The sequence below is a fragment of the Porites lutea genome, chromosome 4, assembly GCF_958299795.1.
Source record: "Porites lutea chromosome 4, jaPorLute2.1, whole genome shotgun sequence".
Taxonomy (NCBI): domain Eukaryota; kingdom Metazoa; phylum Cnidaria; class Anthozoa; order Scleractinia; family Poritidae; genus Porites; species Porites lutea.
Window position 1 is genome coordinate 22069913 of NC_133204.1, and position 20000 is coordinate 22089912.

General features: G+C 39.6%; 1 protein-coding gene across 1 annotated transcript; it reads left to right on the plus strand.

Moving 5' to 3' along the window:
• Nucleotides 1-18018: 18018 nt before the first annotated feature.
• LOC140934405 (uncharacterized) lies at nucleotides 18019-19551 on the plus strand. The gene has a single exon (XM_073384032.1). The coding sequence runs from the start codon at nucleotides 18019-18021 to the stop codon at nucleotides 19549-19551; it is 1533 nt and encodes a 510-aa protein (XP_073240133.1).
• The last annotated feature ends 449 nt before the right edge of the window (nucleotides 19552-20000 follow it).

Below are 20000 nucleotides of genomic sequence, written 5' to 3' on the forward strand. Positions count from 1 at the left end.
CTGGCACAATTCAGAAGTAGCCAAGTCCTCATTCAAGGAGACTACGTTGACTGAGTGCAATTTTCGGTAAGAAACTTTCCGCACAGAAAGTGGTGGCTTATCACAGCGGATAGAACAAAGGACAGTTGCATGGTTGCAAACAGTTGCAAACCTTGTTGGAGTGAAGTAGTCAGATATGCACCGTGGGGTGTCATGGGTGTCGATGAAGTGTAACCTCCTCCGAGATACGCAGAGTGTTGAGTCACAGGGGGTAAAGACTGTGATACAGAAACTGACGACTGCGTGACGGCAGGAACTGAAGAAACTAATGGCCGCGAACCAAGTGCTGAAGTCTGTGTTACAGAAACTGAAATAGGTGCTGAAGACCGCGTGAGGAAACTAGAAGACTGCGTGGCAGGTGACGAAGATTGTGTTACATGACCTAATGACTGTGTGAAAGACATTGAAGACTGTGTTACAAAACTTGATGGCTGCGTGACAGACGTTGAAGACTGGGTTACAAAACCTGATGACTGCGTGACAGACGTTGAAGACTGTGTTATAAAACTTGATGACTGCGTGACACGTGTCGGAGACTGTATTGAAGAAGAAACTTGTGGCTGCTTTTCGAGTAATGAAGATTGCTTGACAGAACTTGACGTTTACGTGACACTTGCTGAGGAATTTGTCACATGAGACGAAACAGAAGCAAAAGGTTTTTGTTCGTATAAAAAACTGTCTATGATGCTTCCAAAGCCCTTGGGTGTCACCTGTGATAGCGACTCGTCTTCGTTGTTTTCATCTCCCGCATTCAAAGCTACTTGATAAACTGCTTCTTCGGCGAGTGTCTCACTTAGTTCTTGTTGAAGCTTTAGCTTAGCGAGGGTTTTCTCTTGTTCTTTGATCGTGTCAGCAAAAATTATCTTTTGTTCTAGAGCAGCTCTTTTGGCCTTAAGGCCTAGCAATTTGCTTACGCTGGACGAAGAAGAGATCCGGGATCCGTAAGAAAAGTTTGATTTCGTTTCCTCCTTTACTTCCAAGTTCTTGCGCGAACTTTCTCCCAGGAGCCTTGAAGCTCGTATTGCTGCCGAGTTATTTCATTTATCTCCTCTGCTTCCACGGTTAGGTTCATCCAGTTGATAAATCCTTGTATTGCGTTGTCTACAAGGCTTTTAAGCTTTTGTAATTCGCTCCGTATAAAATCAGGGTTGCCAATATCACAAATTGATTTCTCGAAGGATACGAGCTGGAGACGAAATTCTTCCTTTCCTTTCAAGGCAGCTTTCCTCTTTAGATGTACCGTAAACTCATGACCTCTATCGGTCATCTTGCGAACACGGGTAGGTCTACCAGCAAACTGATCCAGGTTGCAGCAGTCGACAACAAACTTGACTAAACTAACGTTCCTTTGAACCAAAGGCTTTGACTATGCCAGCGCGGGTCCGAAATCCAAAACACCCATTTGACTTGAACAGATTATCATAGCTTTAATCACAAATCCACACACGTAATACATCTCCAAATCGCTAAAGAAGTGAATCTGTCAAACTAGATATACAGATGTACAGTTGGTATACAGAAGAACTGGAAAACGGCAAGCAGAAAGGTAAAAACTTACGCCTCTCCGGGCTCTAGCATCGGGCCGCGTGGTCGATAACATAACAAAACTAGCGCGCATGAGCAGAAATCTGCGACGCATACATGACGTAAAAAAGGGCGGAACACGGGTGCCGCTACAACTAAGGTTAAATATCCTTTAGAAATGTAGTGGAGCTAAATGTGTTCAAAGTCGGGTGCCAAGACTTAATAAATAATGAGGGGTCTATTGTTACGGTAGGAAAATCTCACAAAGCATACGAAACAACCGAGAAAATGAAAATGGCCAAGCAAGCTACAACTAAAACATCTTTTCTGACCCTATACGGCTCGAAGATCAGTATTGTGGTGACAGCCATCTTACCAAATAACGAAGGAGATTGTGATACGAATGACTAAACCTCATTTTTCTACCTTTAACTGCCTCAATTTCCATCTTTCAAAGTATCCACAGCATAAGCCTCATGGTATATAGTTATGGATTTTGACTGACAATTTACGTGATCTATGCTTACTATTCCATGGATTACTAAGGTTAAATATCCTTTAGCTTCCTTTAGGTAAGTAAGTTTTGTCTAATTTTAAATTTTGGTACCACAGGTTTAGTATGACGAAGTATTCGGTGAAAATGTAAATTAATATACATATCATAAGAAGTTACGTTTCAAAACTCTAGTCCAATCAGAAGTGTTGCGTTTAAAGCAATCAGAACACATTGATTTTGCATTTCGATGCATTGACTTATTACCGGTCACTGAAAATCAAATGACACTTACGACATGATGTATCGGAAAGATTCCTTATAGAAAACAAGAAAGAAGTTCGAAATTATCACCTGAACGACCAAAATTCATAACTTTATCTTTTGACAGTTTAAATAATTACTGTCAAAGTCTTTTTATTATAAAAAATAAAATAAAATAAGCCCCACCTTAGGCATATAGGAGTTGAAAATCGAATACTTTGGTGGGGAACTATCTATAATATATTAATCAATTATAAAGAAAGGATTCTTCATGAAATTACTAAATTCAAAAAAAACTTGAAGCTGCGTAAGAAAAAATTTGATTGGAAAAGTAAGGTCAGAAACCTACTAAAGCTAAATTTGTTGTAAGTCGGGAGCTAAGACTCAAAAAAATATGCGAGGTCTTTTGGTACAGTAGGAGAAACTAAAAAACCATATGAAACTACCGGCAAAATGGAAATGGCTAAGCAAGATACAACTAAAACATCTTTTTTGACGACATCCGGCTCGAAGATCAGTATTGTGATGACAGGCATCGTACCAAAAACCGGAGGAGATTATGATGTGAATAACTAAAACTCATTTTTCTATCTTTAACGGCCTCAATTTCCACTTTCAATGTATCCACACCATAATCCCCGTGCTATACAGTTGTGGAGTTTTTATAATGTACCTGATCTATGCATATTACTCCACGGATTATTAAGACTAAATATCCTTTCGGTAAGTAAGTTTTGTCGAATTTAAATTTTGGTATCACGGGTTTACAACGATGTAGCATTTAGTGAAAATGTAAATTATAGTACATGTCGAAAAAAGTTTTGTTTCAAAAATCTAGTCCAATCAGAAGTGTTGTGTTTCAAGGAATCGGGACAAAGTTATTATGCATTTCTATGCAGTGACTTATTGACCGTCACTGGAAATAAAATGGTACTTAATTACGATCTGATGTATCGGCAAGAGTCCATATGGAAAACAACAAAAAGGAAGTATGAAATTATGACGTGTACGACCAAAATTCATTATTTTATCTTTTGATGACAGGTTCATTATTACTTTTAAAGTACCTTTATTATAAGACCCATCTTATGCAAATATGTGTTATAACATCGTATGTGGTGGACGGGTACTATCTATAATTTAATTGTTTATAAAATCAAATCTTGCATATGTCATGGCCAACAGGCGGGAATGGGACAGACTTATAAAATAAGTGCAGGTGCGCCCGAAATAGATAGAAAATGAAATGATACTTACCAACTGATGTGTCGGCAAGAGTCCATATAGAAAACAAAAAAAAGAAGTAAGAAATTATGACGTGACAATCAAAATTCATTACATTTTCTTGTGACAGGTTAATTATGACTCTTAAGGTCTCTTCATTATAAAACCCATCGTATGCAAATATGAGTTATAACATCGTATGCGGTAGTCGGGTACTATCTATAATGTAATTAATTATAAAGAAAAGACCCTCCATGAAATTACCAATTTCAAAAAAGTTTAAACTGCGTAACAAAACATTTGTTTGGATAGGTAGAGTCAGAAATGTAATAAAGGTAAATGTCTTGTAAGTCAGGTGCCAAGACTTGAAAAATAATGGAGGTCTATTGGTACAGTAGGAAATCTCACAAACTATTTAAAACTGACGAGAAATTGAAAGTGGCAAAGCAAGCTACAAGCAAAAAATCTTTTTTACCCTACCGGGCTCAAAGTTCAGTATTGTGGTGACAGCCATCGTACAAAAAAACGACGGGGATTATGATATGAATGACTAAAACTCATTTTTCTACCTTAACCGTTTCAATTTCCACTTTCAAAGTATTCACAGCGTAAGCCCCGTGATATATACTTGTGAATTTTGACTGGCAATGTACGTCATCTATGCTTTCTATTCCGGGGCTCACTAAGGTTAAATATCCCTTAGAAATGTAGTGGAGCTAAATGTGTTCAAAGTAGCGTGCCAAGACTTAAAAAATAATGAGGGGTCTATTGGTACACTAGCAAAATCTGACAAAGCATATCAAACAATCGAGAAAATAAAAATGGCCAAGCAAGCTACAACTAAAACATCTTTTCTGACCCTATACGGCTCGAAGATCAGTATTGTGGTGACAGCCATCTTACCAAATAACGAAGGAGATTATAATGCGAATGACTAAAACTCATTTTTCTACCTTTACCGCCTCAATTTCCACTTTCAAAGTATCCACAGCATAAGCCTCGTGGTATATAGTTATGGATTTTGACTGACAATGTACGTGATCTATGCTTACTATTCCAGGGATTACTAATAGTCCATGGGCCAGAAAGTGAAACCCTCCCCCCCCCCCCTCGGGGAGTTTTGAAGACATGTATTATTTCAAAGCTTCACCCCAGGGTATTTGAAAAATGCATGTTTGCATTTGATTGGTTGGTGGGTGTGGCTGTGCAGCAACATTCTTTTCTTCAGCAAAGAGCCACAGGTTACCCACACCAAGAGGTAAGTTTACCTCTTCTGAAACACCATTACCGACAAAAAGTTATTTAAGGTAAAGTTTTTTTTAATCTTATATGTAAGTTAAAATTTTCTACTTTACTTTTAAGCTCCAAAAACTATTACTGCGCATGTCACAAGTTTAATTTACCCTTTACTTGGATACGTAACTAACACCTCTTACGACAGTTTTAGTAAAAAAAATCTCTCTAAAATGTCTAACCTACATGAAATTTTGGTAGTTACTGGCCAATGAGAATGTATTACCTACTGAATGATGACTAATCCCTAGTTTGCTGCTTATGCAATATTTCCAAGCCGAAGAGACGTTAACAGCGCTTTGTAAGGTGCTCTATAAGTTTTCCACGGCACTGCATTTTAGTATTTTGTTCAAGCTTTTTATGGTACATTAGTTGTAACAAAAAAAACTAGTTAATCATTTCGTGCATTTTATTTCAAGACTCATATCGTATTTCTCTATTTGATATCCCATGAGACACAGTCCACCTTTTCCCTATCCCACAATCCTTTGAGACTCAGATTCAGAAGAATTCAGTGATGTAATTGTACGTATGAGTAGTTTTCATCTTACCTGCGCATTCACGGGTGCCTTTGGAAAGAAAAAGACATGAAGTGGTTTTGAAGAAGTTCTCATCGAATCAGGGATCTGTGCAAGTGGATTGATAGAGCAAGTTTTGACAGGCAAACATTATAACCACGCCCTTCGTGCGCACAAGGTTGTCTACAAAGCTTTGGAACGAATTCTTCTTCAGGTCTACGACTCGTTGCATGGATGTCTTTTTGATAAGCAAAGGGTTACAATATTGGACCATCTAGCGAAGAACTCGTGCAAAGATAACCTTTTAGAATATATGTTTAGCAAGTGAAAGCTGTAACAAGTCCCAGGACCGTTATGATAAATTCAAAGAAACTGTTCGGCAGGGCGCGCTTGGCAAGACAGCTCAGTTTTGGTTGAGCTACATGGAAAAGGTAGGCCTGATTCTACAGTTCCATCGAGCGGCCAAAGAGAACTGCCTGACGCTTCACCTAGCAACCCTCCAAAGAATGCGCAGCATGTTTTTCAGCTTCGATCATCCAAAGTATGCAAGATACTCTGCAATCCTTTCACAATTGAAGATAAGGACACGCTGTATTGTCCGTCATCCGGTACTCCCGTGCCCTCGGATGTGGAGAATGACATTCTAATGTCTGATGAAATTGACAGGAAAGCCCACAAGCAGTTCGTTCAGGACAGGTTTGTAGACGAACCCGTCAGCTTTCACGCGCCAGTGAAAAAGCAAAATCTAAAAACCTTTTGCAAATCAAGCCAAAACTTCACTACTCCAAGGAAAGGCAAGAAAGAACATAGAAATAACTGCACAAAGAAACGTTTTGGGGCAACCTGTTATACTGGCACTACAGCCTGAGCTTAGCCTGGAACGCGTACTAAGGGTGCTTTCCAAAAGTCAGAACTGGCCGGCAAGAACCATGGCCAGACCAGACATTTTGGCAACGAAATAGGCTTTTTCCGAGAGGTTTTGCTGAAAAACATCTCTTTTGTGCATAATTAATATTTAGGGTTTGATGTGGATAGTAAGGTTTGATTAAAAGTGAAATTCTCATTGCGATGGGAATGGGCCGGCCGGTCAGTTCTAACAAATGAAAAGCGCCCTAAGTTATCCGCTTGGTCCTGTTCCTTGGCAACTCCAGAAGGAGCAATGATAAAAACTGACAAAGCTAAACTAATGCATTGCCTGGAGGACAAATCGCACCTGGCCCAGAGACCCACTGTGGGATTTCAATGATACATAGTAAACGGAATGCTTTGCTGCAAGCAATGGTTTCTCTTCCGAGCACGTTCGGAGAGCTACCTGAGTATGTTTTTCAGCAACTACCCAGAGCACAACGCGTTGACTTTGTAACAGACTCCGATCATCCTCGTTCGATAAAAGAATTAGAGCGATCAATAAGAGGTTCTTCACAAACACATCTAGTGAAAGGACGTTCCACTAAAGTTCCTCGTGACTGGAAAAAGTTCTTGCGTAATGAAGAAAACAAAAGGCGCTTGTGCAGTTTCCTCTTAGAGGAGTGGAAAAAGGGAAAATGTGCTCCGAAGCTGCAGGGAAAACATTTAGTTTTCGTTAATGAGAGGGCATGCATCAGCTTAAAGGTATCGATGGAAAGAATGTAGTTACAGAGGAAGTTGAGAAGTTGTGCTCTTCAAACGAGGAGGCCGATACCAGAATTATCTTGCATTGAAATGATGTTGCTGCCAATTCACCAGAAAGCTCGGTTATACTAGTGAGATCCCCTGATACCGACGTGTTCATTTTACTTCTAAGATTTGTACGTCATATAAACCAGACAGTGCTGTTTGACACTGGAACTGGTGACAAGCGCCGACTTGTAAATATTCAAGCTGTTGCTAAAGATCTCGGAGATGAGATTAACTGGTTCTTGTAGCTCTCTACCCATTTACAGGTTGCGATACGACCAGTGCTTTTGTGAGAAGAGGGCAAGTGAAGCCGCTCACACTCCTCAAAAACATCCTGAGTTTCTTCCAGCGTTTCATGCTCTAGGATCGAGAGTTGACATAGAAGACAGAGCATATAAAGATCTTGAAAAGTTCACGTCTGATGTACGGAAGCAAGTTGGGTGACATCAACTCTCTCAGATACGCAAAATTTATTGAGAGATTCAGTGTAAGGCCAGGAGAGGTACTGACAAGCTACAACGGTGTTGACATGGGCCTTCTTCCACCTCGTCGAGAGAGTCTGAAAATGTATGTGAGAAGAGCAAATTATCACGCGCTCATATGGAAGAAAGCTTATCAGGCAACACCAAGTATCCCAGGACCAGACGGGCATGGCTGGAACACTAACGTCGAAGGTGAGCTTGAAATCTGCTGGACGAACGACAGTCTCATGCCTCAGGAACTCGCAGACATCATAACCGACCCTTTGAGTCCATCTTCTGAGGATGAAGAAGATGTTACTGTCGATTACGAAGATATTAGCGATGTTGTTTTTGAAAATGACTTTTGATAAACTTGTTCAAAGAGAAAATGTGGCTCTACAGGTGACTTTTCGTGCACTGAACATGAAACCTGAAACAAAGTTAGGGACATTACTGCCCAGTTACGCTTAAATCTAACACGCATCTACTAAATTAATGAAGGGGATTAAATTTGCAAAAGGTTTATTCACAAAGGTTTTCACAGTTGCAAAAGTGCTCCATGGCTATTGTCCACTATTTTACATATATTCCTCTTTACCTTGTGACATGCGCAGTAGTAGTTTTTGGAGCTTAAAAGTAAAGTAGAGAATTTTAACTTACATATGAGATTAAAAAAAGTTTACCTTAAATAACTTTGAGTGTTATTTTTGTCGGTAATGGTGTTTCAGAAGAGGTAAACTCACCTCTTGGTGTGGGTAACCTGTGACTCTTTGCTGAGGAAAAGAATGTGCTGCACAGCCACAGCCACACCTACCAACCAATCAAGTGCAAACATGTGTTTTTCAAATACCCTTGGGTGAAGCTTTGAAATGTTACATGTCTGCAAAAATCCCCCGGGGGGGGGGGTTCACTTTCTGGCCCACGGACTATAAGGTTAAATATCCTTCAGCTTCCTTTAGGTGAGTAAGTTTTGTCTAATTTTAAATTTTGGTACCACAGGTTTAGTATGACGAAGTATTCGGTGAAAATGTAAATTATTATACATATCATAAAAAGTTACGTTTCAAAAATCTAGTCCAAGCAGAAGTACTGCGTTTAAAGCAATCAAAACACAGTTATTTTGCATTTCGATACATTGACTTATTACCGGTCACTGGAAATCAAATGACACTTACGAGCAAATGTTACCAAAAATCAAACATTTTCAAAATTTCGTGGCAACAGATCAAAAACCAATTTGGCCCATAATCTCATGTTAGGTAGACCTTAACGCAAGACAAAACATTGCATAGTTCATGTCACTAAATATCGATTAGTTTTCGAGAATATCGATAATCACTGAATTTTGTGAAAACGCCGCCTTTTCAATGTGAAATTTAGGGTGATTTACGACGCCTCGCGTTACAAAGTGAAACACTCTGGAGCAATAAAGTCTACCACATATTGTTGACCGATGTGAAAAAATACCGTTAAAGCAATTTTTATCAATTCTTGGCAATTTACCTTTAAAATCTAATTCAATTTGCCCGACCTATTTTTATCGAGAAGAAAACTTATCTAAAATTAGCCTTTTATTTAAGCTTGTGGTACTGCGTATAATTCGTTGAAAACCTAATGTTTAAAAGTCAAAGAGTTGTCCTTTTAGAGTCCCAAAGGATTTTTTGGGGAAATGATTCAGAGCGAAGAAATCGATTTTTAAAGTTGGATAAATTTCGGTGTTTCAACTTGTCCCAGGAGTGACATGACACTGCAACGCACAGAAGCACCTAAAAAGTTAAACATAAGACATTGAGTCCAGGTCTATTTTAACGTATAGAATCTAACCTTTTTGTCCTCACATCAATGATGGAGAAAACTGTATTTCTGAAGGCCGGTGTCGTTTGGTTCGTTAACCAGTCGTTCAAAATCATTTCCCAAAACATGATAGCGGCATGGTGGCATTGTTTGTTTTGCATGCTTTGGACGTTGGTTTTTGTTGTGCGTATTCACTACCTCCATTTTCCTCAAAAATGGTCTCAGAGTGCCTTTCGTAAGTCTTCTTTGCCGAAACATTAGTTTTGAACTGAGCAGCAAACCAAAGCGGAACCAAGAGATCTCAAGTGAAAAACATATGTTATCACGTGGGTGTTGTGAAATACCGCTTCATTCAAGTGAAATCTACAACTTCAGAAAAGCTGGATTGGAACATGGAACAAGTGTCTAGTGGATCTTAGCGATTTTTTTATTAAATATCAGAGTAAAAAAAAGAGGAAAGAAAAACAGAAACCTGTTTAAAAAACGAATAAAGGCAAAAGAGTGACAAATATGATCGCTATTGAAAAATCATTACCTGAGGAAACGGAAAAAATTTGTGGCGTTGCCCTCGGGGAAAACCTCGTGAAATCGGATAAAAACGTCGTCGCTATCGCTTTTTTTTTCAAATAAATTTAATTAAGAATGTCGGTACTAATTTAAAAACAGGTGCCAGTTTTTGTTTGTTTTGAGCGAACCGAGAGTATTTGTTTGCAGTCTAAAGGTAGAAATCTTCACTTTGTAACAGCTTTAGTGAAACGTTTGTAAACACAGAGAGTTGCGACGCGTGTTACTGATGTTGATGACGTCTTTCGTCAACTTAAGGAAATCATGCCAGAAGTCAACTCTATTTATATAAGGAGCGATAACGCAGGATGCTATCATTGCGCGTTTTCATTACTTTCAGTCTACCATGTTGCCCGCGAGCATGCATTTGAACTAAAGCGTTTTGACTTTTCCGACCCCCAAGGCGAAAAAGGATCTTGTGATCGTGAGGCCGCGACAATTAAAAGTCACATGCGCACCCATCTCAATTCAGGCCACGACATAGAGACAGCCTCACAAATGGTGACGGCCATTGAGTCACCTGGCGGAATTTCTGGTGTCCGCGCCGGTGACGGTGAGCGCGCCACAACCTGCTGGAAAGTTGACTCCAGTAAAATGGGAGGGAGTTAGTTTCATTAACAACATTGCATACACCAAGGAAGGTTTGCATGTTTGGAGAGCTTATGGAATTGGCCCAGGCAAATTTGTACCGTGGAGCAACTTCCGCCAACAATTTGGGAGTCTTCCTCAGCTAAACAAACAGAAACAGAGTTCCAGTGCTGAAGTATCTTTCCAAACTGCCAAAGCCAGGAGTAAACCAAAATAAAAACCGGTTTTAGAAGAGGCTCCACAGAAGAGAAATAACAGCGACGACGATGAAAGCTGTAACGACGAAGGAAGCGATCTGTTTTTCTGTCCAGAAGAGGGATGTGTCAAGTCCTTTGTACAATACTTATCGCTAGAAAAACAACTGGACTGTGGTAAACACAAGTATGCCCTGGAACACGAAACACTGTACGACAAGGCAATGACCACGTACGCCACCAAACTGGAGCGTGATCCTGGCGTCCTACCAGAAATAGTTGATGATGGTGCATCTATGTCAGTGGAGGTGATGGCTCCGTGCTACCGATGGGATGGGCTCTTAAGTCAACAGGAGTACAAAGAAAGAATCTCACGGTGGCGCAGAAAAACTATCTGACTGAAGTCTTTCAAGTTGGAGAACGCACTAGGCAAAAAGCATATCCAACGAGCGTCTCAAAGGCAATGCGAAGAGTAAAGCATAGTGATGGCTCTAATATCTTCGACAAGTGCGACTATCTCACACCACTACAAATAGCAGGATTTTTTTCTCGCTTGTCACCAAAGAAAACGTATAGTGTGGAACAATCCAGTGAGGAGGAAGAATCTGAAAGGAATGAGCTGATAACAGAGAAGGCAAACGAAGAAATGTCCAACGAAGTAACGAAAGCATTAGCTCTTCAGCATCCCATCATGTGCGAAACATACAACATCTGTGAGATCGTGGGTCGGTCTAGGCTGGCGAAGTTTTTGATACGAACACTGCAGAACATCTGTACAGCCTTTGAACTGGATGTAGCATCGATGACTGGCAAGCGCAAGCAGCCGTATATGGAAATTATTGAAGGCGTTGTGGCCAGGTTCGGCAGTAAAACTAGTAAGGCTGACCAGAATATGTAGAGATTAACCTACGAAATAGTCAGTGATGTCGAGAATGTCTTACTTAGGGTAAACTGAAATTGACGACTCTACGCTATGTGTGTCGTCTATAGAACTTTTTAGAGACACTCTTTTAAGAGTGACGACTGACGGGGGTTGTAAAGTGTCTGGTCAAAATTATCCTCGTAGCTTTTACGATAGAAGCCAGGGAAAAGCCAGCAAAAGGAAAAGTGTGGTAGGAAATGTAACAAGTCGTTATAAATTAGTTAAGTCTGTGAAGAGAAAGGGAATCACAGCCACACCCACAAAAGGAGAATCTTGCACATCTTCAAGTAGATTTAAGGGGGGATGGTCTAATGTAAAGTTTTTTCAAGCTATCTCGTGACTAACAATTTAAGGCCAATCATAAGGAATCTTCCAATTTCATTTTAAAATTATTTTTAACTGCATTACGTGATCAACCACGCCCTATTTTATCGAGAAATCCTTCCAGTTGAACCGCCCACTGGACAGAGAGCAAACCGTTCTCCTTTTGTAGGTCTACAGTGTCTAATAATAGTCTTCTTATAAAAACAGTTAGAGGAATGGAAAGAAGCCATATGCGTTTTCGTCCTGACGGTAACCTTGGTTAAATAAAGACTTGCACTAGTCAATGATTTCACTGATTTCGCATAGACTTTGTAGGGTCAATGCTTTGATATAGAAAAACTGGAGCTACACGTTTAGAAAGTGGTGGCAATCGTTAGTTACAATTTTTTAACACTGGAGGTTGGGGGGCGTAGTCGATCATGTGGCCAAGTAATTTGGATTTCTTTTTTCAATTCCTCGTGGATGTCTTTAACAATAGTTTTTGGAAAATATGCATTGTCTTTGATAAAATTAGTTTATCGAGGAATTCATTATCCGTGACCGGTCGTGTCCGGGTGATCCCGTTTAACCCACTGAGGCAATAATGTTCTTACCCTTTTAATAGCTGAAGACCACTACCGGACTGAATTATTAAAAAAAAAAAAAAAAAAAAACTAGGTGATGGTCAAAGCCAACAGTTAGTTTTTCCGAACTTGAGATGTGGCAACATCTTTCTTGTACAAGGCAATGAATTCGTCATGGCACCTGCATTTAATCATTTACATTTTCTAGTTTGATTTGGGGTAAAGCTTTTAGTAGACGTGTAAGAACTCGTTGTGTTTCATCTTTGACAGTTTTGAAATTTATTCAGAGGCTAGATCTTGAAGATGGTTTATGTGGTTTATCGTCGTAGAATATAGCTGAGGGTATAAAATGTAAAAACTGATATTGAAACTAAAAAGACTCGTTAGTTTGAAATGTTTAGCAGCAGCATTATATAACGGGTTCATGATTTTCCAGTCATAAAAAGTACGTGAGCATGAACTTCCGCTCTCAATTCCGGAAATAAAAATTGGTCACGCAACCGTTGAGTTGCAATAAATACATGTTCTGCGAATCTAACTTGCTGAGAACGCCCAGCTCCGTTTTGGCTACGTTCGCAAGGAAAATGTAAGTTGTTATTATACTATGAAAATGTGGAAGTCTTCATATGCTGGTAAAGAAGGTCAAAAGACCCTTTAATTTCATGATCAAAAGATTTGATTCTTGTGCGAAATTGTCACAGATTCAAGACATTTTTTCAATGTGTTAGTTTGAGACAAACGGCAAACGGCTTTTTTGCCTTTGGTTTGCTTATTAGTTCGAAACTGATTTTGGAGGAAAGGCAAACGGAAATAACTTTTTAAATCTGATCTCTGATCTTAAATTCAGAGATAATTGGTCGGGAAAACTTCCTAATCTCACGCTGGAGTGTAAACAAACATGAATCGACAACTGGGTTATCTTGACAAATTATCTTGTAGTTTGATTGAATTTTGTATCAAACGAAGGGACAGCAGCAATACAATCTATGTCTTTGACTTTAAAACATGTTGGTTAAATTTTTACGTCAATCCTGCTTTTGATTTAATGCTATCTGTGGAAAACTTGTATTTCTGTGTGTTTATTACATAAATTGGAAGGTCGGTTAAAACAGGGCATTGTATCCAACTTTAAAATTGAATTTCTTCGCGGTAAATCATTTCCCCAAAAAATCCTTTGCATATGTAAAAGAACGATTATTCGGCTTTCGAAATCCAGATTTTTCGACTTATTTCATTTAGTACCACATACTTAGATTAAAGGTTATTTTTTGGCACGTTTTCATCTTGAGAAAAGAGGGTTCGCGAAATGTAATTATATTTTCCAAGTAAATAGAAAAGAATTGCTCAATTTGCTTTTAACACATATTTTGGCATCATTCTACATGATTTAGTAGATTTTATTTCTCTAGAGTGTGTTATTTCGTTACGTGAAACATTCTTTTTCGACCGGAATTGTAAGTTCAAAACGTGGCAAATTCTCAGGGTTCGGTTATTATTGATTTTCTCGAAAACTAATCGATATTTAGCCAAAAGAACTATGCAGCGATTTGTTTTACATTAAGGTCTACCTTACCTGAGAATATGGGCCAAATTGAATTTCGAGCTGTTGCCACGAAATGTTTGACCGATGGTAACATTTGCTCTTACGACCTGATGTATCGGAAAGATTCCATATAGAAAACAAAAAAGAGTAGTATATAGTCGCATTTGGGCGGAGAAAATGAGGGGACAACGGGGGACAACGGGGATAATGATGTCATCGTTATCACCAAGCGAGTGAATTTCCAAACCTAACTAATTTTCCGAACCTAACTAATTTTCCTAACCTAACTAAATTTCCTAACCTATCCTATTGTTTACTTTAATGTTGAGGGTTAAATCAGTTGAGCGAAGTGTTTAGGGTTAAATTAGTTGGGCGCAGTGTTTAAGATTAAATCTGTCGAGTGAGTTTTCCAAAACCTAACTAAATTTCCTAACCTAACATATTGTTTATTTTTAACGTTGAGGGTTAAATCAGTCGAGTTTAATGTTGAGGGTTAAGTCAGTCGAGTTTAATGTTGAGGGCTAAATCCGTCGAGTTTAATGTTGAGGGCTAAATCAGTTGGGTACAGCGAAGTAAAAATTACCCTAACTTTAATTTCTTACCTTAACTATACATTCTTGAGGGTTAAATTTGTCAAACGCAATGAATTTATTTGGATTAATGTTGAAGGTTAAATCCTTCGAGTATAATGATTTAGGATTAACTCAGCGAATGCAAGTGAATTTTCTAACTCTAGCAAAGCGAGTGTTTATCTAATCGTTTTTTTGCACAGTTTTCAAGCGCAGAGCATTGTCACGGTTAAGTGATTACGGGCAAGTTTAGGCAAGCCCATTGACGTCACATAAATTTTCCTGACTCAGCAGAATTTGATACTATTTTTAGATCCTTCCACTGTCTGGAGGTATAAAAGGGGGTAACAAGTAAGCTAAGTCATTTGATTACGATACGTTGTACCGATCACAGCTATCACCATGCCGATTACTTACCCACGACCATGTCCAACCTGTAATAAGAAATTCAAGAACCGATTTACCTTTTGTCGTCACAAGAAATATTGCGGGACCGATGTTAAAGTACCATGTCTACATTGTGATAAGATGTTTTCAAGACAAGACAAAATGGTAGCTCATGTCAAAAAATTCCATTCGGAAGCAGCCAAGCGGAAGGCGGAAGAAAGTGCTGAACTAACAAGGATGGAGCTTTTACATGCAAACAAAGTACCACGTTTGAGTGTAGAACACCAGTCTGGAGGAGCTGTGACGACTCGTGGTATGAAACGTGTGTCTGAAGAAACCAATCCTGATGTGAAGGTTGCAAAGAAAGACCAGGAGATTGAAGCTGAAAAGTATGATACGACTGATGACGGTACGGATCCTGTAATTGATCAGAAGTTTACATTTACTCTGGATTACATGCGTGACCCAAAAACCGAAGAAGATTTAGGTGTGGAAGCCGTTCATGCATTGACGATAGGAATGGATAATTTAATGGATGACATGGAGATTGATAAAACCAAATATGACCTTGCGCTTCAAATAGGAAGCAAGGAACATTTTAAAGAATCCAGCAATACAGGTGAAACATGGCATATTCCAGCAGATGATTACTTTAATAGACTTCAATTGACACAAGCCATGCTGGGACATATTGCGAATGTCTTGAATTCAGGGGAATTTATTTCATCGGATAGAGGCTTTTCGGCGTCCATGGCTCTAATACACCGCGATGAAAAAGGAGGGAAAAGATCTGGTTACAAACCGGGTGAACGGATTTGGCAAGAATTGGTTAAAGAAATGCCGTGTGTGCACGAGATCAAAAACAACGATGAGTTATGCTGGGGCCGTGCCATCGTGGTGATGCGCGAGTATGCGAAACGTCAAGCGGGTGAGCCAAATTGTTACGAAAATGTGCGCAAAAACAGAGGCAAGAATACCCAGCAATTAAAATTGGCCAAACAGCTATACAAAGAAGCAGTTGTGCCAGAGGGACCATGTGGGTTCGAGGAAATTGAGAAATTTCAGACCTACTTGGGCCCGAAAGGATTTCAACTGATTGTCGTCGACCCAGTACGTGGTGGAGTGATTTTTACTGGAGAGACATTCAAGACAGCCCCGAAGGTGATACAGATTGTGAAAACCTATTATGAGGACAAGGACGGAGAAACCAAAGCCCATTATGATGGATTGTACAGTGTGGCACCCATTATGAACCGCAGTAAATTTTGTCGTTATTGTTGCAAAGGATATGATCACGAAGACGCAAAGCACCATAATTGTTTAAGGGCCAACTGCCCAAGTTGTAGGCGTCGAAGAAATAAAAAATCAGAGGGATGTCCCGACTACACAGGTTGGAGTAGACCGACAATCTCATGTTAAGTATGCAAGAGACAGTTCTATGGGGAAGATTACTACAAGGCACTTTGGTTCCAACGAAACAAGAAGAAACCAAAATGGAAGCAGATTTGATAGAACAAGTAGCGAGAGAAAATGATATTGTGATTCCACGTAAAAAAGTTATGAAAAGTGTGTGCGAGATGCATCGCAAATGTAACATTTGTATGGTAACTTACAAAGTGAAAGAAGGAGTGTCACATAAATGTGGCCACGGTCAATGTACCAATTGCCTGAATTATGTGGATCTGTATAGCCACCAATGTTTTATCGTGAGTGACAAATACAGAGCAAATAAATGGAGAGACATTGAGTTTAAGAAAGAACAACGTTGTCTCGAAGCCATCAAGGAAATGACTACTATAGACGGTAAAAAAGTTCAGGAGGTAGCGACAAGACCTATTACTTTTAAAGACTTCGAAGAAGAAAGGATGAAACAACAACAAGACCAAGAACCGCAGGAACAAGTAGGACCCACTAGAGAACAATCCATCGAGGCAGTGAAGAAAAAATTACAAGACTTGGGTGTAGATGTGGAAGAAATAGCAGATGATAAATTAGAGACTTTCTACTTGGATCATTACGTGTTGACAGGAGGCAAGAAAGAAAAACACAAAGAGTTGGTGTTTGCAGACATTGAATGTTGTATTGATGACAACAGGAAATTTACTCCGAACCTAATCTGCTTTGAACGAGAAACCTCAGACGAAAAATACCACTTTTGGGGTAGAATGTGTATTCGTTTGTTTCTTGAACAACTGACAAAGTGGGTAAAAGAAGAAGAAAAAATGAAAGGACCCAATACAGCGGAACTACAGGTGTACTTTCATAACTTTAGAGGATTTGATGGGGTATTCATCATCAAGCAGTTGTATGACATGAATCTCAAGGTGTCTAAAGTGTTGATGACGGGACAAAAGATTTTGTACTTTGAATGTGGACATCTCAAATTCAAGGATTCCATGTCTTTTCTCAATATGCCCTTAGAGAATTTCACCAAGACCTTTGGCTTGACAGAGTTGAAAAAGGGGTACTTTCCTCACAAGTTCAATAGAGAAGAGAACTTGAACTACGAGGGCCTCATTCCTGACCTGAAGTATTATGAGACTGAGTGCATGAACACCAAGAAAAAAGAAGCTGTAGAAAAATGGCATGGCGAGGAAGTTTTGAAAGGAGAGAGCTGGAAATTGAAAAAAGAACTGTTGGAGTACTGTCAGAGTGACGTAAAGTTGTTAAGAGAAGGCTGTCTAACATTTGCCAATGATTTTGAGAAGGAGTGAGGTTTTAATCCGTTGAAAGAAAATATTACGATAGCCAGTGCTTGCCATAACTTTTGGCGGAATAACCAAATGATTCCAGGATCTATTGCGGTGGAACCACCACACGGATGGAGCGGGGTGAAACCTGCTCAAAGCAAGAGTGGGTTTCAGTGGCTGCATGTCCAAGATCAGAAGCTCGGTGGCAACAGAATCAAGCATGCCGGGAACGGTGGCGAACAAACCCTTATGATAGAATCGTGAGGGAAAGTACGTGTAGATGGCTACGATCTGATCAAGAAAACCGTGTACGAATTTCATGGGTGTGAGTTCCATGGATGCAAAAGATGCAAACCAAACAATCGACATGTCAGAACTTGGCATCACCCTGACCACACCGTGGATGAAATGTTTGAATTGACAAAAAAGAAGACAGACGTGTTTCGGAAAGCAGGTTACACCGTGAAAGAAGAGTGGGAATGCAATTTTAAAAGGAAGCTTGCAGTTGATCCAGAGTTACAAGACATGGTGAAAAATTTAACGTGGATGGCTCCATTAAACCCAAAAAAGGCATTGTTTGGTGGACGTACGGGATTAAGTTGTTCCTACATGAAAGCTGAAAACGGTGAAATCATCGACTATGTGGATTACACGTCATTGTACCCCTGGGTCAACAAATATGGAACGTACCCACTAGGACACCCGCTCATCATGAAAAATCCAGTGGATCAAGACATTCAAAGTTACTTCGGTGTAGCAAAAGTGGATGTCTTGGCGCCGGAGAAACTGTTTCATCCGGTGTTACCCATGAAAATCGGTGAAAAGTGTATGTTTACTCTGTGTGCTACCTGTGCCCAAGAACAGCTAGATCAGCCTTGGCATGAAAGAAACAATTTATGTCGACACCGTGATGAGGAAAGGAAAATGACGGGTACTTGGTGTACACAAGAACTGAAAATGGCCGCACGTAAAGGTTACTCAATTTTACGTATCCATGAAGTCTGGCACTGGCCCGAGAAACAAAGAAAGACAGGGTTGTTTGCACCATACGTTAACAAGTTTCTCAAAGCTAAACAGGAAGCCGGCGGCTGGCCAAGTGATTGCGTGACCGACCAGCAAAAAGCAGAGTATGTGACAGAGTATGAAAAATATGAGGGGATTTTACTGGACAAAGAGAAGATTGTAGTCAACCCGGGACGTAAAGCAGTAGCCAAACTCATGTTGAACAGCTTTTGGGGGAAATTTGGCGAAGCCGACAATAAACCCACCACAAGTACCATCCAGAAAGTAGAGGACTGGGAAAAGTTAATAAACAATGACTCCATCATTGTTAAAAGTGTCAATGTTTACAGTGAAGACGTGTTGGAGGTCACTACAGTGAAAAAAGAAGGAGCATGTGCCCCGAATGTGAAAGGCAATATTTTTATTGCATTGTTCACAACAGCTTTGGCTAGACTCAAGCTGTGCGAAGCTTTGGATGTATTGAAAGAAAGAGTCCTGTATTACGATACAGACTCCGTCATCTACAAGAGCAAACCTGACGATGAGAAATTACCACTGGGTAAATTTTTAGGTCAGTTTACAGATGAGATCGGCGGGGATTTCATTGATGAATTTGGTTCAGCAGGACCGAAATCCTACAGCTATAGGACAAATGAGGGCAAGACAGAATGCAAAAGCGAAGGATTAAAAAATACTCACGCTGTCAGAGAAGTATTAAATTGTAATTCCATGTTGAATCACATCCAGTTGGAGCTGAAAAATCCTGACGAATGTAAACGGCAGTTAAAAACCATCCTTAAAAACCATTTTGTCAGGAACAGTAAAGTAAAAAGTATTCATCTGGAGGACATGGTAAAAATTTTTCAAGTCAACTGGGATAAGCGGATCGTAGAAAAAGGAACAGGGATGACATACCCCTATGGCTATGTCAGGTTGTAACTTTTTCACTAGATTTCTTTTCTACTAGTTTAACATTTTAGAGCATTGTAAAGAGGTAAGGTTGCTTCAAGGCAATAAAGTGTGATGTCGTTACAAACTTTGTGTGTGGTTATTTGTGTAAAAATTCCCAAACCTTAAACCAAGGAGAAAATTTCCAAACCCTTATCCAAAAAGACTAAATTCTTACCCTAACCCTAACCTTTTAACCCTAACCCTAAACCCTAACCCTAATCCCAAGGGGCTAGGGCTTATTAGCATTTTAACCCTAACCCTAATCCCAAGACGCTAAGGTTGATTAACATTTTAACCCTAACCCTAATCCCAAGACGCTAAGGTTGATTAACATTTTAACCCTAACTAGGAGAAGGATTGGGTACGAATGTAGATAAAATGTGATGACTCAGTTTATTCCAATCATAAAACAAGTGCGAATGTGAGTGTGTGGAAGA

Excerpts from the sequence above, each read along its gene's own strand:
- LOC140934405 (XM_073384032.1), top strand. The coding sequence starts at position 18,019 with ATGTTTGAATTGACAAAAAAGAAGACAGACGTGTTTCGGAAAGCAGGT.